Source organism: Vidua macroura, chromosome 5 (assembly GCF_024509145.1).
Source record: "Vidua macroura isolate BioBank_ID:100142 chromosome 5, ASM2450914v1, whole genome shotgun sequence".
In the NCBI taxonomy this organism is placed as follows: domain Eukaryota; kingdom Metazoa; phylum Chordata; class Aves; order Passeriformes; family Viduidae; genus Vidua; species Vidua macroura.
The window spans coordinates 11,955,500-11,981,551 of NC_071575.1; the positions used below are offsets into that span (position 1 = coordinate 11,955,500).

Consider the following 26,052-nt stretch of genomic DNA (forward strand, 5'->3'; position numbering starts at 1 on the left):
CTCCATTTCCCGTGGCGCAGCGCGGGCGGGCGGGCGCAGGCACGGCGGCGGCGGCGGCGGCCGAGGCGGCGGCGGCGGCGGCCGAGGCGGCGGCGGCGGGCGGCCGGGACGGACCATGAGGCGACGGGGTGCGGTGCAGCGCAAGGTGCCCTGTCTGTTCGTCACCGAGGTGAAGGACGAGCCCTCGGCCAAGCGGGAGCGACAGGTGGCTGGGGCAGCACCGGGACGGGAGGATGGGGGCCGGGCAGGTGGGGCTGGGCCCGTGCCCGAGCCCTGGGGAAATCGTTGGGCCGCAGCTTGCTACAGCACGGACTGTGTCAGAGCCCCCAGCCACGGCCGAGCGGCGAGAAGGTCGGCTATAGATTTAAGGGAACCTCACGGGAGAGGCTTGCATAGGGTTCTCCCGCTGAAATGCGGGGAAGAAGGCCCGTCGGAGTGCCGTGTCAGCTCAGCCCCACGCTTTTCCTGGCGTACAGGTGTTCACCCTGATGCTGTGTTTGCTTTTTCTAAGTGAAGGCCACTCCAGCATGACCGCACGGGGAGCCTGCGTGAAACCGTCCCGCCATTGCCGCCTGTGAGCCTCCTAGGAAGAAAAACGAGCTTGTATCCCTTTTGGTTTTGTTTTTTTTTTTTTTTTTTCTTTGTTGTTGTTTTCTTTTTGGAATATCAGGCTTATGACAGAGGAAGAACGAGGCTGTGAGATGTGGACAGATTGGGGTGGCACACCCACCTGCCTAGCTGCAGACCTCCAGCTTGTGTTCCCTGATTTTAGTAGCAGCTGTGTAGTGAGATTGAATGCAACTGTGGGTGACCTTCTCCCATTGGTGATTGGCTTCAGATGAAAGAGCTGAAATGGTTGCCAAAACAACAGTAGCATAATTGTTCAACTCAGAGTTAAACCATCTCAATAATGGTAATACAAGGGTACCTCCCTACACTGGTGATTCTTCACACAGATAAACATAACAGGGTAATAGATCTGGAACCGGCACATGCTATTTTTGTTTGGTTGGTTTTGGTTTAGGTTTTTTGTATTTTTTTGTTGTTGCTTTGATTTGGTTTTTGCTTTGGATTTTAAAGTTCAGGCAAGGATAAAACGTGATTATGACTGGTAGGGAAGAAATGGGGTGGTAAAAACAATGAGAATGTTTGTCACCACCCTGAAATTTTTAATGTAATCTTCATATATGCTGTTTGTTATGGTTACACGTCTTATAATATGAAACAGTCATGTCACGTAGCACACAGGTTCTCATTTTATGAATTCCACATTCTGTTTCAAGACTTCTGCAAGCCAAGGACTTGCTTTGTGTTTTGCTAGCACAAAGAGTCCAGATTGAAAGACAAAGTTGACTGGGGAGAGATGAGGGAGGTATGATTATAGAGAAAAAGATTTCAATTCAATCACAATTGATTGCATGTTTGCAGTGAAGCTGTTAGAGAAGCTGTACTGAAGTCCTAGAAATTTGTACTAGTTGGCTGTTTGTTTGAGATCCACGGATCATGTATTTCTTTGGTTTTTGGAAGCGCAAAAGTGTTTAACTGACATTGGTGATACTAAGCGTTTAATACCAGGATGCTTTTGCTACCTTGCAAAAGCACACCTGCTCTGTATATTGCACTAACATGGTGCTGTTGACTTCCATTTCTAAACTGAAAGCTGGCGAGAGCTAGTCAGGAGGAATTTCTATTGCCACCCTAATGCAAGAAGGTGGATCTCAAAATGTTGCTGTGTTCAACTGGAACCATTCTAGTTTATATGCCCGGTTTAAAGTGGAAAGCAAAATGATCTCTAAATAATAATCAAGGATGGGAAAGAGGGAGAAACTTTACAAACAGATTGTCCTAGTTCTTCTGTCTTAGAGTACTTTGCAAACTATGAAGTTTTGAAGAAACTATTAGAAATCAGTCCTATAACGTGTAATACTTAAAGAGCTGGATATATAGAGGCCAATTGTAAAAGGAGCAAGAATCTCTATGAGAGCAAGGAAGTAACGTAGCCACTTGTCTTCTTTTCAGCCATTTAAAGTTTTGGCAACTGACACTATAACTGGAAAGGCATTGGAGGCAGATGTACACAATGCAGTTCCTACTGAAAAAGTGGATGGAACCTGCTGTTATGTAACAATGTATAAAGGTAATAAAGGAAGATCCATTTGCAGATTTCTCATGCTGACTAGAGCTCGTTTTACTTAGTTTTTCACCTGTTTTTCGTACGATTTATCTACAGCTGTTGTGAATTCAAGTGTTATTAAGCATCTTCACCACAAAATAATAGTTACCATAGACTTAAAAGGTGTTTCTATAGTTGTTCTAGCACTTACCTTCTAAAATATATGAAATATGATTTAAGTGAATATGAACATCCAGGAACTATTCCAGTTTTTAAACTTCCTATTAGTAAGTCTTCCTTGCAAACTGGGTCATGTATAATAGAGTGTCTAATTTCCTTGGGGGAGATTTATAGAAGTACAGAGGTTGGGAGGAAGTGAGAAGACTGTGCTTCATTGACTCACTGGGGCTCATGCCTTCCCCTTCAGTTGTAAGGAAACTCTGTATTCTGCTAGGCAGGACTGTACATAGAGTCTAAAATAGATTTGGAAATTCACATAGTGTACTTTGAATTTAAATAGTGGATGGCTTTGCTTATAAAATTTCTCTAGTGGCAAATGGGAATTCCTGTCTTGCCTGTTATGTAGTTGATTTCAGTACTCTGCAGGGTGTGGTCACCTCAGTAAAGTGCTGGTTTTGTCTTTGGAAACTCCTAGGACAACCCTATCTATGGGCCAGGTTGGATCGAAAACCCACCAAACAAGGTGAAAAAAGGTTTAAACAATTCTTGTATTCATTGGAAGATTGCAAAGGTTAGTGAAGATATCTTTCCTTCTTTTTGGCAATGTAAGTTAACCAGTTAGAAAAACAACTAAGCTAACACGGGAAATAATCAGTTATCGTGCTCCAGTTTTTTTAACATCGCCCTTTACATTGAAGAGCTTTGAACTGGAATAAGTAGCTAAATTTTTAATGCTAATCTTTGAACCTTTAAACTTCTTAAAGGCTAAATGCATCTTTAACCTATCCTAATGGTAAACCACTTGAGTGTGACAGATGTTGGTGGTTGTACAAAGTAACTGAGACTACTGTCTCTAAAACAAGGTTTAGGTCAATTGTATTTTAATAATTGCATTGAAAGACAACTAAAACAAAGCTGGTTAACAGTTTACCAAAACCAAAGTGTTGCATTTATGTCTAGAATTTGTTTGGAATATTGAAGAGGATTTCAAGCCTGTTCCAGATACCTGGATTCCAGCAAAGGACATAGAGTTCTCTAATGGCAATCCTTTGCCTGATGAAAATGGACATATGCCAGGTACCTATGATGCAGCACAGGTAAAACTGGGGAAAGGTGTGTGTGAATTTCTGAATTGAATTACAATTAATTCCAGAGTTAAAAATAGTAGTTAACATATTCAGAAAAAATAAAATTGTAATGTCATTAATTCACTATCCAGAAAGGCTTTGTTCTTCTGACACATGGAAATAATTGCAGTTTGCTGTACAAACTTTGAGGCCTTCAGCTGAAGGCATAATTATCGCATTTGCATTCTTCTGAGATACAACAGTTTTTACTCCTTCTGTTAACTGTAGGGTTTTTTTTAATGCATGTAACAGCTTCTAGTATGCATTTAATTAACATCAGATATGTACTTTGGTAAAATGTAGTGTTTTCTCATAGGTTGGGTGCCTGTGGAGAAGAATAGTAAGCAGTACTGCTGGCACTCATCTGTTGTAAATTATGAGGCTGGAATAGCACTGGTATTGAAACACCATGCTGAGCCAGGGCTTCTGGAAATCAGTCCCATGCCATTATCAGAAATTTTAGAACAAACATTGGAGCTTATTGGAACTAATATCAATGCAAATCCATATGGTAAGTTTATATAGTCTGTTCTTAAATACTTTTTTTCCTAAGTGGTATTTTTGAGGGAAATCAGTGCATTTTCTTTGTGTAAGTTTTTTAAAAGAGTTTTCCAGTAGCAACCTTCTTAGAAAGGAGAGAAGGGACTGGCTGAAGAAACTCTCACCCAGAAATACTCACCTTAGAAAGCTGAGTTGTCATGGGACTAGTTATGTCTATTAAACCTCAGTTACTATAAAAATGCATTGCTTTTTGTCTTTCAAAAAATATTTTGGCTGGGAAAACTGTTGTAAATATTACTATTAAAATACTGGTAGAATTTTTTTAAGTTTGTTTCTTGGAGCCTTCACTTTTTTTGCATGCTCTTTTGATGAATTGAAGTAGAAAACTTTATTCAGCCATTTTTTGCAGCCCCTAAAGTTAGTCACAAGTTGCAATTTTTAAATTATGAAATAGGAATTTTTTTAAGAAATGTAATTTAGGCTAAATTTCAGTTGTGGCTTCTTCCTTTAAAGGCCTTATAATGAGAAACCAATTACATATGAGCACAAGTGAGTTCTAACTTCCGTGCTTTGCTGTTAGGATAACTTGCAAGGATGGATAGGAAAAATAGTCCTACCTGGTCCTAAGCATTTCCTCAGTATGTACAAGAATTGCAACAAAAAGTTCTAATAGCTGTGTCCTTAAATGAAGATTTATGTTAACATGAAAAGGCAATGCAATAGTTAACAGCCCGGTTTTAAGTATTTATGAGATGATATGCCAGATTTTCAGGAACTAAGGTGTTTGTGCCATTGATTGTGATCTGAAGCATGAAGGATTTAGCTGGTAGCTTTATGGTGACAACGTTTTAAAGGAGGTTTTAAAAAACATAAATTAAAATATGAGGAGAGACAGCTGCATTTGATACTTAAAAATGTAATTACTATTCTGTTAAAGGCAGGGACAATATTGTGGTATCTAATAGAAGTTTACAGAGTGCTTTAAAGATGTGTGCAATAACAAAAGAGAGAGGACACAGTAACTAGGAGAAAGGTATTTGTTTCTTTAAACGTAGGATTGGGAAGCAAGAAGCACCCTGTACATCTTCTGGTCCCACATGGAGCATTTGAAATAAAGAATCCACCTGCCTTGAAGCAAAATGACATACTGTCTTGGTTTGAAAGCTGTATGGAGGGTAAAGTTGAAGGAATTGTGTGGCACTGCTATGATGGGTGTTTAATCAAGGTAAGTATGTGGATGGACATGTGGAAAGCACTGTAAGAATTCATAAAATGTGAAGTACTGTATTTTTTGTCTTTTTTTTCCAAATTCTTTAACAGTAAATGTTCTCCAACAGATGAGATGACAGTACAATTAGTAAAGCCACTGAATCACTACAATAACAACATAACATATTGAACTTCTTCATTCCCAATACACTTATAAAGTAATTGAGAACATATTTTTGTGCCCTTCTGTATAGAAATCATTCATTTTAAAGCTTAATTCCTCTATTTAAAAATTAAGTTCTCGTAATGTTGACTAATAGAACAAGTATTATTAATAAGAATGTGATTTCTGGTTAATTAGCAGATTTGTATTATTTCTGAAACTGTGGAGGACACCTTGGTTCTGGTTTGCCTTTTGTGCTTTGTTGTTGTTCATGTTATAGAGGTAACTAATTAATGGTTTTAAGTGCCCTGATGCAGAGGATCCCAGAATCCACAGACACCCACACACTTCCAAGCTGGGAATTGCTGCACTACTCTATCAAAATGGCTGAACTGACCTTCTTTCCTTTTCTTTTAGCTTCATCGCCATCATCTTGGTTTACCTTGGCCACTTGCAGAGACGTACCTGAATTCTCAGCCTGTTGTAATTTCTTTTAATAGAACTAAATATGACTATGACTTTGAACCAAAGAGTTTGTTTCACTATTTTTCAATGTTGGATGGACAAAGATTTGACAGACTCAAAGATATCAAGTTTGATATGGATATTCTCAGTTCAGTCAGAGAGAAAAAGAGAGGGTTTTCTAGCCAGGCAAGAGCCTGGGAAACAGTTGGGAAAGAATGTAAATAACTCACTATCTCTCTATTGTTGTTCACATTGTTTACAAGATAGGTTCTGCTACCGTGCGTCATTCACTGCACACCAATGGTGTGAGATGTTTTTACTTTAAGACAAATGAAATTAGTCCGCATGGTGTTCTCTATATACAGAGCAGTGCATTTGAAATAAATCAGTTCATTCCTTGCCTTCTGACTTGGAGTCAATCTGTTCCCATCCTGCCTCAACAGCGACAGTTTGATGCTTGAAATTATTTTTTTCTTTTAAGTTAATTGTTGTATGTCCTGCATTCCGTACTTGTGTCTATCACAGAATTCTTTATGAATACTCTTCAAGCTTCGGCAACAGTCCAGGTAATACTGTATCATTTTAAGGTTATCCTAAATGACTAATTTTAAATAACAGAGATATGACAGCCAGAGCAGAGATCTAGCTTCCAGCATGTTATTTTATGAAAAATCCTTAACTTTTGAACACATTCCTGGAAACTGTTAGCATTAAGTGTAGGAAGTATGTTTTCTACCACTGGCTGGTCCTAAAAGCTTCACTAATGGGTGTGATCAACTGGAAAAGTTACATAGGTTGTGCTTCTACAGATGTAACTATTATGACACTGTTGTATGTTGGTTTGAGACTTAGCATCAAGCTTCTTAACAGTAAAAAGACATATTTCAGTTGGGACCAGAATTAGTCCTAAAATTTGACAATGTTTTTTAAAGTTGTAACAGTTTCTTATGGGGGAAAACTTCCTGTTATCATTTAACTGTACATCTGCAGCATTATGCTATTATTTAAAAACCCAGTTAACCTGTATCCTATAGGCATTTGCACTGTTTTAGGACAAAAAGAGTAAATAATAGAAAATCCGCTAGTTTTATTTTGGAGAGCCTAGTAAGTGGAAAGAAACATGACTTGGCTTAGTAATTCCCATTTACAACTGTTCCTCAATTTGGAAACTTCATCACAGGCATATTAAGTAAGATAAGGTATATAAATAATAAAGGTGAGACTGAATGATCATTTGAGTTGGCTTTATTTCATCTCTGCTACAAAAGTATACATCCAGCAATATAAAATAAACAAAATGAAAAATAAATTACGTACAAAAATACCAGTGGTTTGGCTGAAATATTATAGCCTCATTTTCAGTTCTTTGTTCTTGGATTTTTTAACATTGAGGTAAAAATAACCAGCATACTCATCTACTCATCCTGAGTTCAAAATACCAGTGGTTTGGCTGAAATATTATAGCCTCATTTTCAGTTCTTTGTTCTTGGATTTTTTTAACATTCAGGTAAAAATAACCAGCACACTCATCCTGGTGTTCAGAGTTAAACATTATGGTTGCACAAGGCAACAAGAGCAAATTATGATCTGGGATTTAGCATACTTAGTATGCTGACAGTTTAAAGGTTTATTAACTTTTAAGAGAAGCCCAAAGTTTCAATTTCACCTGACACCTTATTACCCAAATTAACTGTTCTGAATTAAAAGACAGTATTGCACAGGAGCTGGGAGAGGTAAAACTCGCTCTTGTTTTGATTGTTGTATATAAATACTGACAATGAACTGTTGAATAATCCAATTCTGCACTCTTAGGTGTGTGCAAATTAATACAACTTTAAGAGACTTGTATAATTCCAAGATAAACACAGACTGTTTTATTTTTTGTATCAGTGATGAGGATACTGAACACTACCCTAATCAACAGAAATGTTGCTTGGACTATCCTGAATGCCAGACTCTTCACAAAGCTGCTTCAATCTCTCTTCCAAGATAATATTTTTTTTTACTTCTTCATTGTAGTTATATTTTAGATCCTCAAGTTCTTCAAAAAAGGAAGTATTATAGGTTTCTAGTTCTCTTCTCAGCTCTTTTGTCTCTTCCTGTTGAAAAGAATGAAGGAGTACCACCTTTATCCAGAACTTTGTTAATACCACACAACACCTTTTTTTGCCTTTTTCTTGAGCGATTATATGATAAGAGAATAATGATCTTGTCTAGAAGCAAAAAGGTCTACCTATAAACAGTACCTTCATAAAGACAAAATAGGCTTTGTAAACAGTGTTTAAAAATAGACTTTGTCATTAAATATTAATTCAGCTATTAAACAGCTCTTTTTAGCTAACCATAGTTTTGCTTATTATCTTGCCTAGGATGATCCTTGCAGCTCACCTTTAGTTTCTGTTTTTCGAGCTCTGAAACCTCCAGTTGTGACTGGAGGTCATCTATTTCTGTCAGCAGTTTGTCAGTTTTATCCTCTACAGTTTCATTATGTCCTGCAAAAATAATGATTTTTTAAATGAAATTTTTAAGCAGTGAAAACCCATGGCACAAATAATCTTGTTTTAATAATTCTGCATCTCCTGAAAGCTGAAACAGTTAAATAAAACCAATTGGGATCACCAAACATTAAAGTCACCTGGGCTTTTCCTTAGTTCTTGTACCAGTTAGGCAGTGGTGTCTAGTTCCTGTGATTGAATGCAGTAGCCAAGTGGCCAGTCTGTTAGCAAACCTTTGAGAAATACAACTTGAGAAATCCTCTGAATTAAATGCAGGAAATTTGTAAATACTGTAAGGATCTTGTTGCATATATTCATAATTTCAATAGGGTCAGTTTTCGTTTTTTTCCCTCCAGTCATACGACACTGTGCTGCTCCATAGTGCTCTGCTGATGCCTGCAAATCTTAAATCCTTCACAGAGCTGGTAACTGGAAATAAACAGTCATTTGGAACCCAAAGCCAGAGGTGTAAGAAAGAGGATTTCAGTGAATGAATGACATCTTACAATCTTTTGAGTTTAATAAAGCAAGTAGGGGCAGTAACTACACACCTTCTTGTGAGGTGAAAAGCATACAAAGTTTATAGCCTGTTGCTCAAAATAATTGATTATGGAGATTTTTACTGAAAATTCTCTTCAAAAAGCTTGTATATGTACTCAAAAATTCAAGACCTTAATCTGCTTCAGTTTACACTACTTCAGCATTAATCTACTTCAAATAATTCTGTAGATTTATTATCACTTTGCACACAAATATTAAGTAGTTTTGGCCCTAAATACAAGAACACCATTATTTTAAGGTATTGAAAATTATTACCAGCTGCAGGACCTTCACTTGTAGAGGTGTGTCTTTCATGCTTACAAGCCTTCATCAGGTGCACTAGTTCTGCTTTTTCTTTCTCTAATTGATTATTAGTTAATCTAGAATATAAAAAAAAAATAGATTTTTTTTAACTATTAACATATTTTAAAACATAAAATATTTAACTGAAAATTGCAGTGGCCATTTCCTGATCTTATTTCATGTATATTTGCTGAGGTGTTTAGTTAGTTTAGAAGTACATTACCTTAAAAGCTGAAGCTCCTTGATGATGTTTTGCTCTGTCCCTGCACCTTCAGGATGATGTTTAAGATGCTCAATCTTAAAAGAAAAATTAAGGAAGTTTTATTCTTGAGAACAATATCCATGGCAATGCAGTTCAGATAGAGTTCTCTTGAACACAAGATTAAAAAAAGAATGAAAATAATACAAAGGATGTAACCAAACATTAAGCTATCAGGAAAAAAAAAATATTGTTCCTGTACGGTTTTTACACGCAAAGCTCATTCTTGATAGCCTTTCCAAAGTTAGTAAAGATCATTGCTATGTGTTTCATGAAGGGTTAAGAAATAAGTATTTAGACAAAGACAGCTGGATACATAGCTACACCAACATAGAGTATACATACGCATAAGGAATTTATATGCCTAAATAATTTAAATGCTTTAAAAATATTATTGATGTGCTTATTTGCATACCTGGTTGTCCCAGTTCATTTTGAAAGACTGCATGAAAACCCTGTGATTTTGCAATGACAACCCCAATGAGGGTACACTGCCTAGAGGTGACCTGCAGTTAAGTTAGAAGAGGTCCCTGACCAGAGAGGGAGGGAGCCTCTGAAAGAGACACCTGGTTAAGATGCAGGAGCACAATAGTGGTTTAAGTAAGTGATTATATACAGTTAATAAATGCAGTGACAGTTCATGAACTTGCATGAGGCTACTGGCAATGATAGGTTTTTGTTCTGTTACTACCAAACACGGTAAGGATTTGGATTTTTTTTGTTTTACACAATCAGGCTCTGTTTTTTGAAATGTAGTTAACTTTGATCTCGTCCCTTCATCAGTACTTGAGACATGAAAGAAACTGGAAAGTGTATTGCTCCCAGAGAAATATCACAAAATAAAAGACTTCTATCTCTGTGTTAAATTTGCTGCTGGTATATACTTCATGCTACTAACACTGATGTTGTTAGAAAAGGAAAAACAGGGAAAAACTAACAAAGTAATTGTTTTACAGGAATCAATTCCAAGTTCTATTTACTGAACACATCTACTTCCTTACATAATATATATATGACTTCCCAAATTGGAAGTTTTGTATTTGATACCTTTCACTGAAAAGAGTCAGTACAAGGTGCTTGGGGAAGAAAATCATCTGCATATAAATAAACGAGAAGATGAAAGCTGATGTGGGTGCAATGCTAGGACTGCACCTCTGTACTCAAAAAGCGAAAATGTGATACACCTGTTCAAAGGTAACCTGAGTTCAAAATTCATTAACTCTTCCACATGTACAGTAGTACTTGTAGGACTACTGGAGTCTGCATGTAAGAGGCCAGACTGGAAACAGAAATGAGGATCCTGTTTAGGATAGCGAACTGAATACTCTCCTGCCCCGCCGCCCCCCCCCCCCCCCAAAAAAAAAAAAACTGACTGGAGGGAATAGGGAAGTCTCTGCAGCAACCTCACTGCAGTATAAGCTAGAAAGACTGTAAGACCTTTTGAAGTATCTTTCTACAGGGTTTCATGTCATCACTGAAACTATAAGAAAAAAACCCTATAGAAGAACACAGTAGAAAAATAATAGTTTTCCTCGGACTGCAAGTCAAGAATATATATTGATAATGTGTGGTAAACCTCATTAATTGGCTAAAATATGTAATACAGCAACTATGACTGAAATAAAAACCTATAAAATAAAGGTTTGGAGAAAAACCAAGTATTCTGCCACTACAGACATTACAAAGACAAATTAAGCATTCTATTTTCAGAATTATCTAGCTAAATTTTACTCACTTGTTCTTTTAGATCTTGTAAATTTTTATCAGCATTTTGTTCACGTTCTGTTGCTTCCTGAAGTAGCCTTTTAAGGTTAGCAATGCTTTGGTTTTTTTTAGCAATATCTATTTCCATTTCCTTCAACTTAGTTTCGTGCATTCTGGCAGTATTTTTATTTAGAAAAAATAAGAGCAAAAGTTAACATTTATGCACAAACAGAGATTAAAATATCTTTAGGAGAATAAATGCTGTAAAATACACCCTAAAATATGTTTGGGGCATTGGCCTTGAAAGAACCAGTGACCTTATTTTGCTGAAAGATACATAATGAGAAACACATCTTTAATCCTAGAATAAATAAATACTTTTCTAGATATTACACTTCTGTGGTTCTCTTTTTGTGTCTACACTTTATTAAAAGGGGACAGGAATGTTTTTATGCTAGTGCACATAAACCCCAAACACCTGCTGCTAAAAGGATCCATATTACTGATGCAATATGTACGCTAGTTGGACCTTACTTCAGTGTTATACCTTTGAAAGTATTTTTTAATGACTTAGTAATTTATGGAAAATGTACTGAGAAAAGGACTAATACAGATGAAGAAGATGAAGACTCCAAGGCCAAAACTATTCTGCAGTAAATTGTTTACCCTGGAGGAAGAGCAGTCTGAGGAAGATTCCATTTTGCTTTGAGCTTTACAAGGCTACAAAAAGGTTTGTGTAGAATTTGAAATGTTGTAAGGTACCTCCAGAGGTCACGTAGCCCAGTTTCCCATCTGAATCCATCTGGATTTTCTGATAGCAATGCAGTGTCCAACACCTTGCTACCTGACAGAGTCTTCTGAAGGGTCACTGGGATGACACCCCTTTGTCTGCCCTATGAAACGCTTACTGTTGTTACCATGTATATGCATTGGTAGATGTGCTGGTGAGGTGGATTGTATGTTAAAGTTCCCCAAGCAGCTTCTCTAGGTTAGTAAGGTTGTTATGTTATTAACTTACTTTAAATGAATGTTAAAGTAAATGCAAATAGAAGGTTTTATTCACATGAGTTGAAACGGGCAAATACAATTAAACATGACCGTGTATTTTGTACCTATACACAACTATGTATCTTTCAACTAAATAGAACCAAGTAGAAATGTTTCTCAAAAGAGATGAAGAACAAAAAGAATAAATGTATGAATACTGCTGAGCTGATATGCCAGCTGTTAAGGGCCTACCATCTTCACTGCACGCTCATATTCTCTCTCTGCTGTGGCCATTAGCTACCTCCGTCCTGTCCTGCAGTCGGTTTTTCCCTCCTTCCTTAGACAAATTATGGCAGCCGTCGGGCCTTGCATAGAGACATTTTACCTCACTGGATAGTCCAGGGGAAGGTTAAAAAAAAAAACAAATGGCTTTCTGAAGTCTCAATGAAGAAACAGCTCAGCAATATGTCAGAGTAGCACTAGACTCCCCAAGGGGTCCTGTGGGAGTGCAAGACCGGGAAGGGAGTAAAATCTTGGACATCAACAGACTTAAGATGAAATTAGACAAGTCTCTCTTCTGTCCAGCTGATTTCATGCCCTAATAAGTTTACTGCCAGATTTTGTAGATACCTTCCATTTCTGTTTATTAAAGGGTACTTTAAAGTATTTATTTATTTATTCATTTAAATAATATTTATTTAAATTATATATTTATTTGTTTAAAGTATATATTAAAGAGTAAAGATCAGTACATCAACTTATTTCACCCTGAAGTCATCCAGGAGTCCAGACTAAGTGTTTCTTAGCAAAAATTTGCTCTCTGCTGTCCTTACACAGGACACAGGTTGTTTATTTATCTTAATAGCATGAGCATTGTATCATTTTTCTGTCCTCTTATTACATTCTCAATTCCTACCTTGTTACAATGGACTTCCAGTTTCTGCTATCAGCTCCATCAAATTGGCTCTCAGCCAAATTTAGCTTCTTAATGGTTTCCTCCAGCTGTACATTTAACTTCCCATTTAATATCTCCAAGTTATTCTTCTCTATCCGTAGCTTCTCTCCACTGCCAGCTTCCTATTATTCAATAAAAGCAAAGCTTTATGGAATACTTAACCTGAAGCATGGTATTATATCAAATGACAGTGAGATAGGGTCAGTGCTAATCTAGAGGAACACTGCATCCAAGACTACTAGCGCTACAACTTCCAGATTTGATCTTGGGCTGGTCCTTGGATATCTCCTCTCCACATACAGTGAAATAAATCTGTCATGGCAATATCAGTGCGATATCAACTATTAAGAAAAATAAAAACCACATACTTACCATAACTAGTGCCTACTGGAAATAAAGGGATGCATTAAAATGATCATACCTTTTTCAGTTCTTTACGTAGTCTCTCATTTTCAGTAATGAGTTTTTCCATTCCTTTGGTTTTAGATTCATAACGCACATTCAGCTGGCCCTCCAGATCAAGTTTTGTTTTTTCCATTTCAGACTAAAGATCAAACAGTTTGTTAAAACACATTTACATTACTTAGAAGAAAATTTCAGATTTCCATTTTTAAAGCACAGCATAGTTACAGCTACTTAGAACAGTGAACATTTTATCACATAATTAAATATATCCTTAAGATACAAAGTACCTTAAACTGTGCAGTATGTTATGCTAAAATGAAGTCTTGCCTTTCTGTTTTATATATTTCATATCTGGCATTTTCAAAACAGGTTTGTGCTAATCATCATCAACAGGCTTACTATTCCATTCTGTTACTAACTTGCATATAAACTGTTACCGAAATATAGTTACTAGAGATAAATCTATACCTTTAGCCTCTCATTTTCCTGCTCAAGACCAAGTAATTTCTCATTAGAAACCACAGCTGGAGCTTTTTTCAGTTCTTCATTTTCTCTTTGGACTCTCTCTACAACCTTTTTCATCAAGCCAATTGTTTTTTCCAGTTCTGAGACTGTCTTTCCACTTCTACCAGCCTTCAGAAGGGGGAATAAAAAAAGTAAAAGTGAGCAAATAGTTCATCTTAACATTCTGAGACACTCCAAATCTTACTTTATTCTTATTTTCCCATTGCAATTCATATTTATAGGAAAAAAGATGCTTTATTTTGATATGACTTGAACCCTAGAATTTCTAGCATACTTACCTCTCCAAAACATCTAATGTTTTAATGTTATTAATTCCCCAAGTCAACAAATCAACTTCTTCATTTTCTACGTTACCCTAAAGAGCTGCAGTTAAGTCTCAAAATCTGCTATACTCGTCAACCAAACTGAAACAGTAGGAAAATAAATCAAAGAACTACTTAATTTATTTAGCTTTTCTTGTAGAAAAATTCCCCAATCCAACAGACCATGCAATTACTGTTGGGGAAAAATGCTGGGCTGGGAGCTTGAGGGAAGAAAAGAGGGCCCTTTTTTAGCAACCCTTCTTCTCCTGAATTTAAAGTGACAGAAGAACTATATATTAAAGCATAAGTAGATCTCCCTTTCCAAAGGAATATATTCTTCTTGCAAAATGATAAATAAATAAATGTGGGGGAAAATCTTGTAATTTCTCTATTTTTCTTCTTTCACTACATTAATTAATGAGTTAGAAAATCTGTTGATTTTCTAATGAAAAGATGCTGCTGATTCTAGTTCTCAGGCCATAAGCTACCTCATAAGGAAAATGGGGAGGATTTTACTCTCTGGACTTCAACATAAATGTCTATAGTGACCAAATTTAAGGAGTAAAGCTATTTATTTTTCTTCTCTAAAATAACTGGAGGGATTAGGAGGTATGTGTTGGTACACAGTAGAGTTAAAGAAAAACCTGTCACATCTTGCTTCCTGTGAATGGAGAAAGATGCAGAATTTGCTTTCTCCTCAGAACTTTTGCGTGAATCAGTTGTATAAACTGAATTTTCTTGTCCAAGAATACCACTGCATAAGAGAGACAGGTACACAAGCAGTCCATGCAAAGCATGAGTAAAAGAATGAAAAATATCTGATCTTTTCCAGGTATGCAGAAGCAGAACTCAATTCTCCTTGTAAACTGAGCTACAAAGAGCTACAAAGTCACTTAGGAGCTTTTTATTAGTTCAGCTTTCTCTAGAAGGTCACACAAATAGTTTGATAAGTGAGCAGCTGACACACTGCTGAGTACTTTTTTCCCTTTAACTTTGGAAATATTGTTCTATTCAGCTAGGGTAAAATTTAGATGTGTCCATAGTACAACAAACAAAAACCTTCACTATCAGTACTTAGCCTTTCTACGTCTGCATCAAATAATTTACATAAATACATTAATATTATTTTCATTATTATGGCTGTAACTGCAATTTATTGTACAAATATGCTTCTGAAGGTAACTAATCCAAATGACAAAATAAGGCCATGATAGTGCAAATATTTAATAGTTTAGCTCTAGTCATTCTAATGGTCCTGTTAACTTAATGTCATTAATTAATTATAGCATTTTGTCAATAAAATAAACAAGACCAATTCATGTTTGGTTTTGGTTGATTCCAAATGATTTTACTCCAATAATACTTAGCTTTTTTTTGGTATTTTTTTTCATTTACTTATGATGAAAGTGCTGTTATAATACTCACCCCTCTAATGATGCTCAGCTTTCGTTCAGCTTCTGCTTTCTCTTTTTTGAGAAGTTCACACATTTCTTTTAAGTCATCTACTTGGTCCTACAAACAACAAAAAAAAAGAGTAATCAGCAACTTACATCTCAAATTGAAATGAAAAACTAGTGAATAGAATTACAATGGTTTTCCTTTGAAAAATTTAAGAGAAAGCCATTTCTTATCTCAATGACATTTTCCACTATTTCCCCCAGCTATTCCACCTTCTCATTGTCTGTAAAAACATGGAAAATTTACAGTATGTACAGAAAAAATATCCATTTCTTTTTAAGCAATTCCCTGGCCAGTGTGAGAGTAAAGGGGACTAAAGTAAGAAGATGTTACCTTTAGTCTTGGCAAATCTTTATTGGCCTGCTCTAGCTGAAATCTTAGCTCAATGTTTTCAGATGACAATCTTAAATTTTCCTTTTCTTGTTCTCTTCGATACTGATCACTTGATCCTATTCCTGATGTCTTGAGAAAAGAGGGGGAAAAATTATTATTAAGTGGTAATGTACTAATTCAATACAACTATCAGTTGTAGTTGATTAAGAGCAACAGGAAACTAGTATTTTTCACAGAAATTAAAAGAGAAAGTATTATTACCAGTTTTAATCTAATCTGCTTTGATTTTACCACCTTCTCCTCCATTTTTTAAACTTACTTAACCTTTAAGGAAAGTTTACAAATCAGTATAAATCAGTAAAAATTTTGTCAAACCAAAATTACTTCTCAAATTATTCTGTAGAAGTAAATCTCAAAGACTAAAAGATAAAGAAGTTACTGAATGGGTGTGACACTGTACCTGGGAACAGCACCTAATTTTAAGGGCATACTCTGGTAGTTTTTTAAGTAGTACATATGTCATAACAAATTTCAATTATGTCAAACAGATCAGAGAGCAAGCCAGGAATAGTAGTATGTATCTCTCATTGAATCTGTTAGTTCCCAAAATCTTAAGTCTTTATCCATGGAGGATAGTGATTTCAACTACACAAAGACAGCTCTGCATAGTTAATAGTGCCAACTGAAAGCAAAGTGATACAGTAAATTATTATACCTGACTAGTAAAGAGTAAAACCTTTTAATAATTTAATAATCAATGTTTTTTACTTATGTAATTTGAGAATGAACTGTATGATTCATTACTTTATCACTAATTAGAGCAATCAAGTATCTGTTTCATTAAAGCTTTTATTTTTTTTTTTAGTGTAAATAATAATATATCAGTCTCTTAAAGAATGAAGGATATCAATTAGCTCCATGTATCTTTAGGGCTATTTGTAAACTCTCCAGATCAAAATTTTAGAATTGACAGTAGCTTACTTGCAAGCTGACATGCATGCTATTATGAAAGTATAAGGTTTGCTTTATGGACCACTTGGTAAGTACTTCAATACACCTGCAGACCATACATAGAAAGCACTGCTTTATCAAGATAAAACTATTCTATTTCTACATCATTTGTACTGAAGAAATGCTAGAGGGCCACTACAGTATCAAACCTCAGGCATTTCACCAAATTCTGGGGTAGTTTCAACCCCTTCTGCACAGCTCTGGTCATTTTCCTGTTTATTCTCTGCAGTGTGTTGATTCATTTCATTATTCGTATTTATTTTCTCTGCTTCACAGTCATTAGCTTGATTAGGAGGTTCCCCTGAATCAGACTGATTGCAGCTCATTTTTTCAGTATCAGGCTCCTCTACACATTCTTCTTCATCCACATTTGATTGCTTGAAGATTTCTTGCTTTCTCTCTTCTTCTTCACATTTCTCATTAACCCTTCCATTTTCAGCCTGTGTTATATTTTCTTCTTTTTCACCACAGTTCTCTTTACCAGCTTCAGCTATAATTTTGGTTTTCAGTCCTTCCCTAGAAATCTCTGTGTCCTTGCATTTCTCACTATCTTCAGGGTGCTCTTCAGGAGACACTTCTCTGCTTACATCTGCAGCAGCGTCCTGGCCTTCATTAGACACAATGCATGTTTGCATGTTTGTGTCCTCATCTACTTCACTGCCATCAGTAACTGCATTATTTGTCTGATGTTTGATTTCAGCCCTATTTGAGATAGATTTCTTGTGAAGGAAATTCAGATACTTTTGTTTACTGACAGTGATAGGAACAGACTTGGTCAGTTCAGTTTGGTCACATGTACTCTGAGTCAAGTTGAAGATAGAGTGAAGCGTGAAAGAAAAGCAGAACACAGTAAAAGAAAACAGGAAATAAAGGAAACAAGAATGAACTGTTAAGTCTATTCTTGAAAGATTAAGAAAACTTAATAATGCAACATTTGCAATGTAAGCAGCCTTGTAAAAATCAAAGTGGGACAAAAACACCTAATGCAACTGAAATGAAACTCAGTATTTCCCCAAACTCTGTGCATCCTTAATTTGTAATCACTATATAATATAAAAGTAGTCTCTCAGTTGCAGACTCATATTTAAAAAGATATTTTCCTTGTTTCTCCAAATATGCTAGGATGCTGAATATTCCAGCTTCTACCTGTAGGACACAGAAACTAAGTTTGGGGATTTGGAGGTTTTTTGTGGTTTTTGGTTTGTTGGGTTTTTTTAAAACCACTAAAAGCTGAGTTTATCATACCCTGCTGTAGGATACTGTCATTTAAATAAAACCAGCTAAATGACATAGAATACCAAATAGAAAACAAATACTTTTCATAAGTAGTATTCTATGTAATATGGTTACATAATTAACTTACCGAGGGTTTCAAAAACGTCTCTCTTGAACATTGTCTCTGCAATGCATGAAGCTTTTCCTGGAGGTATTGATTTTTGAAGTGTAAATCTTCTACAACAGTGTCTCGTGGGATTGCTTGCAGTGTTCTACATCAAAAAATGAGTCAAGCCAAAACAAACAAATGGCTATTAATGCAGACAAACATCCCTTAATGTAAAAGCACAGTGAAATTCTGGATTTTTCCACTGGATTTTCCAAGTGTTTCTAAGCTAGTTATTCTGAATCAACGTTGGCCATATTTCAACTAGTCCCAATGAATGGAAGATACCTGCTTTGGCAAAAGGAATCTGCTCTTTTCAGATGTATACAGTCTCTATTACTCAGGTACATCATCCACTGTGATAGTGGACCCACTGGTTAAGCACTTCTCAACTGCACTTAGCAATTCCAGTAACTTTCACCAACTCTAAACTGTAGTTAAATTTTTTCACAATAGAAGCCATATGTTTTTCATATTATTTAGCTTTTTAGAATAATGAACCAATGCTTTATATTCTCTGAACATGTACAACTGCTCCCAAATACTTTTAAGTTTGCTTATCATGGACTCTAAGAAGAAATTTTAAAATTCCTGTTTCTGTTTTTCCTTCTTGAATTACAGTTTGCTTATTAGAGACTATCTCATTCCACATATTTTTTTACTAGTTTAGGTTTCTCACTTTTTATATTCTTTTAAAAAGTCTCTCACCTCAAGTGTGCAACTTCATTTTCTAACTCTAGATTCCGTTTTCTTAGTTCTTCCACTTCTTTTTCAGTTTCTGTGGCTCTTACTCCAACAACACGGTCAACGGTGACACCAGTAGTTTTCAGTTTCTTCTGCAGAGTAATTTTCTCTTTTTCACTCCTGCAACATCCAGTAAATTTACATTTTAAAGCTTATTTGCTAAGCTGCTTTCTTGAGGAGAAAATATTTTCTGTCTTAAAGAATCACATTTGCATTTTATCTGCTCACTGAACCACACTCCCTTTTCCATTTAATAAGGTTACTCTACAGACACTAAAGCCTTACCAAAATCTCAACTCAAAACCCAAAAAAAACCCAATGGACATTAAGTCAGTATCATGCATGTCATAAGCCACTTGTTGGTCTTGCATTGTTCTATGTGAAATTCAGGCAAGGCTTGCTAAGAATAAGAGCTATTTTGAAGCTGTTTCAAATCACAGTTTAATAACATCTACAATCACCACCACATCTTTTATCAGTAAAATTTTGCCACTGCTTCACTGAAGTAAACATCTGCAGAGCGTATGGACATATGGTTATGTCCTGAAAAGGCTTCCAACTCATAATCCTAGAACTGTCATTACTGCAGTAACACTACAGTCCTAGCAACCTGGTTAAATAACACCACTGTGAGAAACAGCCTGTCTTTATAAAGGTGTTATTTGCTTTATGGGAATCATAGAATACTAAACCAGGAAGCATAATAAAGAACTTAAATTAATTTTATCTCGAGACATTTTCTTCTAATAAAGGTAGCTGGCTTCCAGAAGGGAAAGGATACTAGAAGAGTTAGTAGCCTGCTGCTTGAAAATTAACTAATCCTTTTAGTCTCAACAGCAATGTCAAATTCTCTCCATCAGTCTTATAAATGTAACAAACTGCAATAATTACTGTATGTCAAACATATCTGGATTTCCCTTATGTCATAATTTTTTAGCTGAAGCAATTAAAACCAACTCACTTTGTATAAATTTCCTTCAATGTATTCAACTGTTTGGATAAAGCATCTGCTTCTTTTTCCTTTTCCCTTAGTTTGTTCCGCAATCCTTCCATTTTGATTTGCCATTTTTTACCTTCATCCCATCTAATTATCTCTTCTCTGGAGGTCTGTGAAGAACATAAATAGATTCTGTATTTCCCTTTGATTTCTTCTCTTACAGAAAAACAAGCAAACACATTAGAAAACTAAGAATTATATATTCTTCATTTATCAGTTTAAATCAGGAAGCCAGAGCAGGCATATATTATTTGCCATAGGTAAGTAGCAGGTTCAGCTGGATACATTGCTGTGTGATTGGTGGATAAAGCTAATGCAGTTGATTGGTCCCACCAAATTCTTCCTTAGATTTTAATATTCATTTTACAAAAAAAGGGGTGAAGCATTTAATGAAATTAGAAGTGCTAGTGCAATGTGTCCTTTTACTTCAAATTACACATTAGATTTAAGACAAAGTAGGTTTTTTGCATGGCAATTTACAACAGATCTGTCTTCCACAACTCACCAGGGGCTTGCATGCCCCTGCTGCACAGCCTCTTTTCCTACAAGAAATGGAATCTCTACTTAGAGTTAATAACTCAGTAACTATAAATTATACATTGGTTGAAACCTGTACCTATAGAATCACAAATGGCTACTGAAAAATCACAGTCAATATTCCTGTAAGAAATGTTTGGCTTGGTTCGGGGTTTTCTTTATTTTTAGTCAGAATGTTTCCCTGTACTTCATTTTCTATTTTTGTTCTAAACAGTTACTGCTATGAAGCAATGGAATGAAAGAAAAATCTTGGAAAACAGGAAAAAATGCATGCCAAGTGTGAGAAAAACACCTCTAGACACAAAGCAATAGGTATTTAAAACATTTCAAATTAATTGAAAGCATTCGTGCAGTTCTAGAATAATATTTCACATCATACATAAATAGTCTGACTCTCATTGCACAAGTATGCTATAACATTCCAGCCTACTTTATAATTAATATAAGAAGCCACTAATTAGTTACTGACATAGTAACAAGCAAGAAAACAGCAAAAATCTTATAAATTAACACAACTCTAAATCACTCAGAACTTCTTGTACGCGGAGATCACAATTGTCAAGAATAATCACTTATAGAGACATCATCCCTTTTTAGATTCATTCTTTTGCTCCTCAGTATTTTATGCTTTTACTATTGCATTGATTTCACAAAAGCACATTTGGCAGATCAATTTCACCACTACCTAAAAAATCTTAGTTTTCTAAGATTTTGTAGAATTAAGCATCCATTAGAAAAAAGCAAGAAATAATTAAGATACTAAGCAACAAGAGCGGTAACAAAGCATGGCAAACATGAGAAGTTGCAGCCATGAAACTGCTTTTTTTCTGATCAAGTTTGGCTGGTAGGTTTTAGAAGAAATAGGGAGAGGTGAACAACCTTGACCTCAGCTGATGAGCTCTTTCAAAGCCATGATATAAATATCACATACCTTGTCTTCTCTTAGACCCTTTTTTTCTGTTTCTTCACATTTTTTCTCAAGTTCGTTTTCCAACTTTTTAATTTTTTTCTGAAGCATATCTGTCAGATTTTGTTCATCAGCTTTGCTCTGAAAAATTACGAACTTCACGTTTAGTGACTACTGAGTTTTTTTTTCTCTAGTCAGAAAATACGGATTTTAATTCCAAATTGGTAAAATTAGTTTAAAACCTAAATGATCTTTTAAAAATTATCTTTAAATTATTAAAATATTGGAATGTAACTTTTCCCTCTGAATAATCAGCAGCAAGTAGCTGAATTTTAAAAAATAGATAGATGATTCTTCTGTAAATCCCTTACTTTTCTTCTAACAGGGGAAATAAGGAGAGCCAGGAAGAAGACAAAATACTATTTTTCCAAGAAGCTATGAAAGTGGTTATTCAACTCCTCAGACTCTTTCAAACTTATTTCAAGAAGTACATAATTCCTTTTTTTTTTAGTTGAGGCAAAGAAACAAGCTAATAGCTTACATGCAACCCAGCTGATGAGGAAAAAATAAATTTTTTAATCAAATGTAAGATACTTAAATCTTTCATCCCCCCCAAACCAGCTCATCTCCACAGAAACTTGACCAAGATCAAACATAGTTTGAAAAGTCCCTTCTACCTGAATGCTACTGCTTAGCCTCCTAATCCGGTTCTTCAGCTCTTCATTTTCTTTTTCTATTTCATTTTTTTCCCTCAATATTTTAGCAAGTGCTTTTTCTTTCTTCTGAAGCTCTTGGTTTGACTCATCCTTTTCATCAGACAACAAAGCTTCCTTGTTTTTACTTATTTTAAGGTTCTCTTTAAGTTTTGTAATCTGATTATTCAATTCCTCTACCTGTGTCTAGAAAAAAACAAACAAGTTAGCAAACGCTCCAGTTCAGGCTGAAGTCTTTTTTCCCTAACTCCTGTAAAACACAACAAAGCAGTACAATGACATTACCTAGTACTCACCGTAAGCTCCTTGGTTTGTCTGTCAACAATCTCCTGGACATTCATATTTGCCTCTTTTTGTGATGCAGCAGAAATAATTTGCTGTTCAGCATTGGCAGTCATTTCTGCTCGGAGTTCTAGAAGTGCTTTACTCAAAGCCTGAAAATAATTAATTCAATTTTTTTTGTAAGTGAAGATGCTGCTACAAAACAAGAAAAGGCAGTTATATTTTACTTTGGCATGTTATGCAGTTATATTGTATCTCCTGCTCAGCTATACAAAGAATTCTTAAACATTACGAAAGATTTACTCTTTAAGTGACATAGAGATTAATTTCTGTTGACTAACCTTGTGCTGGTTCACTTTTATGGCTAACTGGCTCTTCAGCTGTTTCACTAGGTTTTTCAGAGATGCTGTGGGTGCTCTATTATTTGCTTCTTTTTGGAATTCTAGTTCAACTTTAACATTTGCTAATTCCTTCTCCTTCTGAGATAATATGTTCCTCAGTTCATTTGCTTCTTCTTTCATTTGTTCCACATCATCTGTGTACTTTTCTTGAAGCCTAATAAAAAAATAAGCATTAATAGGGTACAGTGTAATAATTAGCAAACTCTAAACACATCACAAAGGACACAATATTTTATTTTTATTATTATTAAAGAAAAAGACACTTATATTTGGAAACAGCAAAGAATGACTGACTCAACTAAGGCAACCCTCATTTAATAGAAGAATTACTCATGAAGGTCAGCAAAATGACATTACAGCATTGTTCATTTTCATTCCTGGTCCTTACAGGTAAAGAAAGCATCATATTTTTTCCTTTTAAACATGCGTTAAATTTTCATGAGTTTAAACTTGTTCAAACCCAAATGGATGTGCCGTGGGGAGAAAAATGACAGAACAGAAGCCAGCAAATAATATAGTAACTTAAAAACAACTTGCATTTTCACTAAATGGCACAAAGCTAACAACTAAACAGCATTTTTCCAAGCCACAGTATTAGCCCCAGTGAAGGACTAAAGATTAAAAATAACTTTTAATTGCCAACTATAGTAATGCTTTTGAGATTATTTTTTTTAGCTAAATCTTAAAGTCAGCAAAAACATGTTCAATTTGATAGATCAGTCCTGTAGCAGCAATACATAATTGACTTGAACCACTCCAATTGCGACTTATGTTAATAGTTTAAAAACTTACTGGGCTCTGATTGTCTCAAACTCATTGGTTTTCAATATAGTAATTTGTTTTTGTTTCTCCAGATCAGATGATATTTTCTTTAATTTTCCAACAAGTGAAGCAAGAGAATTATCCTGTTCTGCTACAGTTTGCTCTAAGTGATGAAAATATTTACTGTTGGATAGGGACGTAGAAGTCTTTTTCCCTAACTCCTGTAAAACACAACAAATGCAAGTGATAAATATTTTAAGCTTTAAGCAAAAAATAAGCATTACTGATGCATTTTTAACTCATTCCTAAACATAATCAAGCATTAATAGCTATCATTTATTTACTGATGCGATTCTTAGTTTACAGAGAAATGGGTCAGCCTCGTTTGAAAAGAGCTTTGTACATCTATTGATCAACAGAATAAAGCAAAATACAGGTTTCATCTTATCATAAAGTGCAGAGATGAATTTTGAATTGAAATGGATTAGCTTAATATAACCATACATTTAATAAGAAAAACAAAAAGCAATACATAACTCCCCTAGAATTCTCCATAAATTAGGATGATATGCAAAATGCCCATAATCCAGAGGTGGTAACTCTGGCTTTTTACACTTGACTTCTAATGCCTCTCATGTGAAATTTCTCAAAAACAATACAACAATTATAAATCAATCACCCTTTTATTTTTCCTGTCATCAGTTATTACTCACTTTTGACTGCAAAACTGCTCTTTCCAGCACAAAGTAAAAAATATAGAACAACTTCACAAATTCTACAAATACATGACTCACCAAAGCAGTCTCTTTGAAGTTATTAAGGGAATTGTCAGTGTACAAATCTAACTTCTGGTGTAGAATTCTTATGTCTTCCTCATGCTTCTTTGCTATTTCCTCTTGTTCCTGTTAGTTCACAATAAAACTCTAGTGATGTACACGATCACAGAAAATCATGAAACTGCAGTGCCTTCAAGTTTTTTGTTCACTCATTGCTCAATAATGCTCCCCAGATTTTCCTCTAATTCTGTAAGTTTCTAAAATTCTTTTCTTCTAGCTATAATCAATGATTTTCTTTTTTCCTTTTTACACTATTGGGGAAAAAAATAAATTCTTGCATTTTTAAGCTATGTAACAAGTAGTATGGTGTAACAGCACAGAAGCTGGAGAACAAAACAGTTGGTGTTGGTCTTCACCAACTGTAACTATCAGTATGGACAGTAATATCCACACCAGGTACATTTCAAGTGTATGTACTTTGAATTACAGTGTGATCCAATGGATGGAATGCTACCACACAGAGCACAACAGGCTCATTTTAAGACTGCATGTTCTGGGTGTTTTCCAAACAAAACCCCTTGATTTCTCCCAAAAGAAATAGCTCCATGTGTTCATCAAAGTACACTAAGTGAAGATGATAGAAAGTCTGCTTTGGAAATGTGCTTCTGATCCACACTAAAACCAATGCATGTTTGGTCTTGAAGCACCTCTTTGACAAAACATTTATGCTTTAAAATACGCTTTATGGATATAAAGAAAAAACAATATGAATTATGTTTAAATAATATAAAGTATGCTTAGACACAGTTTATGCTTTAAAAAATGCTTTAGTTTAAAATATGCTTTAAGAGGAATGTTATCCATAAATGTCTTTCTTGTACTTCCCAAATTCACTACCAGATGCAATCCACAGATCTGCTGCAAGAAAATATATCTCCCAAAGAAATATACAAAATAAACTGAGACCACCTCAGCAGAATTTTAATTTTCTTCATGTCACACTACTTTAATTCCTAGACAGACATTATATACATAATCTCTTGACTAAGCAAACCTACTATTCTAAAAAGCTAAAAAATTCTATATGAACTTTCCACATATAAAGTAATTGTCTCTGTTCTGTGTGAGATCAGAATTTTTTATTTTTAGATTTCATTAGCAAGGAGAAAACAAAGAATCAATTAAAACAACTTGAAAATGGAAGAAATTTCAGAAAAAAGGTTTAACTACCTCTCTCGCTTTAGCAAGCATATATTGGTATCTTTTTAACACTTCCTCCTTTTGATTTAATCTTGCTTGCATATTTGCAATGGTTTGATGAGCAATTTTAATGGCATGATGGTACTCTGAGTCATCTTCTTGTTTGCTTAAGTCAGCCATTATTTTCTCTCCTGATGTTGCAGGTAATCGAAGTCTTAATTCATTAATAACTTTGTCTCTTGATATAACATTTTGTTCAGCTTTCCACAGAGCGGTCTCCTTTTCTTCTAATTTCTACAACAAAAGGCAATTTCTGC

General features: G+C 35.3%; 2 protein-coding genes across 10 annotated transcripts in view; one reads left to right on the forward strand and one right to left on the reverse strand.

The window, feature by feature from the left end:
• The first annotated feature begins 72 nt into the window (after positions 1-72).
• Positions 73-6,166, forward strand: C5H12orf29 (chromosome 5 C12orf29 homolog). Of its 3 annotated transcripts, XM_053977202.1 has the most exons (8): positions 151-205; positions 671-970; positions 2,020-2,137; positions 2,769-2,864; positions 3,254-3,370; positions 3,737-3,931; positions 4,977-5,146; positions 5,711-6,166. In XM_053977202.1, exons 2-8 carry the CDS (start codon positions 911-913, stop codon positions 5,981-5,983), a joined length of 1,029 nt encoding a protein of 342 aa, XP_053833177.1. In that variant the 5' UTR covers positions 151-205; positions 671-910; the 3' UTR covers positions 5,984-6,166. The 3 variants fall into 3 exon arrangements, with proteins under 3 accessions (XP_053833176.1, XP_053833178.1, XP_053833177.1); XM_053977201.1 differs by lacking the exon at positions 671-970 and having other exon boundaries at positions 73-205; XM_053977203.1 differs by lacking the exon at positions 671-970 and having other exon boundaries at positions 74-169.
• Positions 6,167-6,985: 819 nt separating this feature from the next.
• The window catches only part of CEP290 (centrosomal protein 290), a 49,747-nt gene continuing 30,680 nt past the window's right edge, over positions 6,986-26,052 (reverse strand). For 3 of the 7 annotated variants that reach the window (XM_053977196.1, XM_053977192.1, XM_053977194.1), the window contains 21 exons: positions 25,766-26,029; positions 24,554-24,661; positions 23,790-23,980; positions 22,938-23,151; positions 22,611-22,748; positions 22,279-22,500; positions 21,626-21,742; positions 20,122-20,267; positions 19,125-19,280; positions 18,399-18,522; positions 17,185-17,835; positions 16,025-16,153; positions 15,659-15,745; positions 13,875-14,039; positions 13,423-13,545; positions 12,963-13,123; positions 11,091-11,232; positions 9,320-9,393; positions 9,070-9,173; positions 8,147-8,250; positions 6,986-7,857 (listed from right to left, as the gene is read on the reverse strand). In XM_053977196.1, the coding sequence (XP_053833171.1) occupies positions 7,672-7,857; positions 8,147-8,250; positions 9,070-9,173; positions 9,320-9,393; positions 11,091-11,232; positions 12,963-13,123; positions 13,423-13,545; positions 13,875-14,039; positions 15,659-15,745; positions 16,025-16,153; positions 17,185-17,835; positions 18,399-18,522; positions 19,125-19,280; positions 20,122-20,267; positions 21,626-21,742; positions 22,279-22,500; positions 22,611-22,748; positions 22,938-23,151; positions 23,790-23,980; positions 24,554-24,661; positions 25,766-26,029 (3,606 nt within the window). In that variant the 3' untranslated portion in view covers positions 6,986-7,671. Of the gene's footprint in view, positions 7,858-8,146; positions 8,251-9,069; positions 9,174-9,319; positions 9,394-11,090; positions 11,233-12,962; positions 13,124-13,422; positions 13,546-13,874; positions 14,040-15,658; positions 15,746-16,024; positions 16,154-17,184; positions 17,836-18,398; positions 18,523-19,124; positions 19,281-20,121; positions 20,268-21,625; positions 21,743-22,278; positions 22,501-22,610; positions 22,749-22,937; positions 23,152-23,789; positions 23,981-24,553; positions 24,662-25,765; positions 26,030-26,052 lie in introns of those variants that run through there. The other 4 variants (XM_053977195.1, XM_053977200.1, XM_053977197.1 and 1 more) reach the window with 4 other exon arrangements.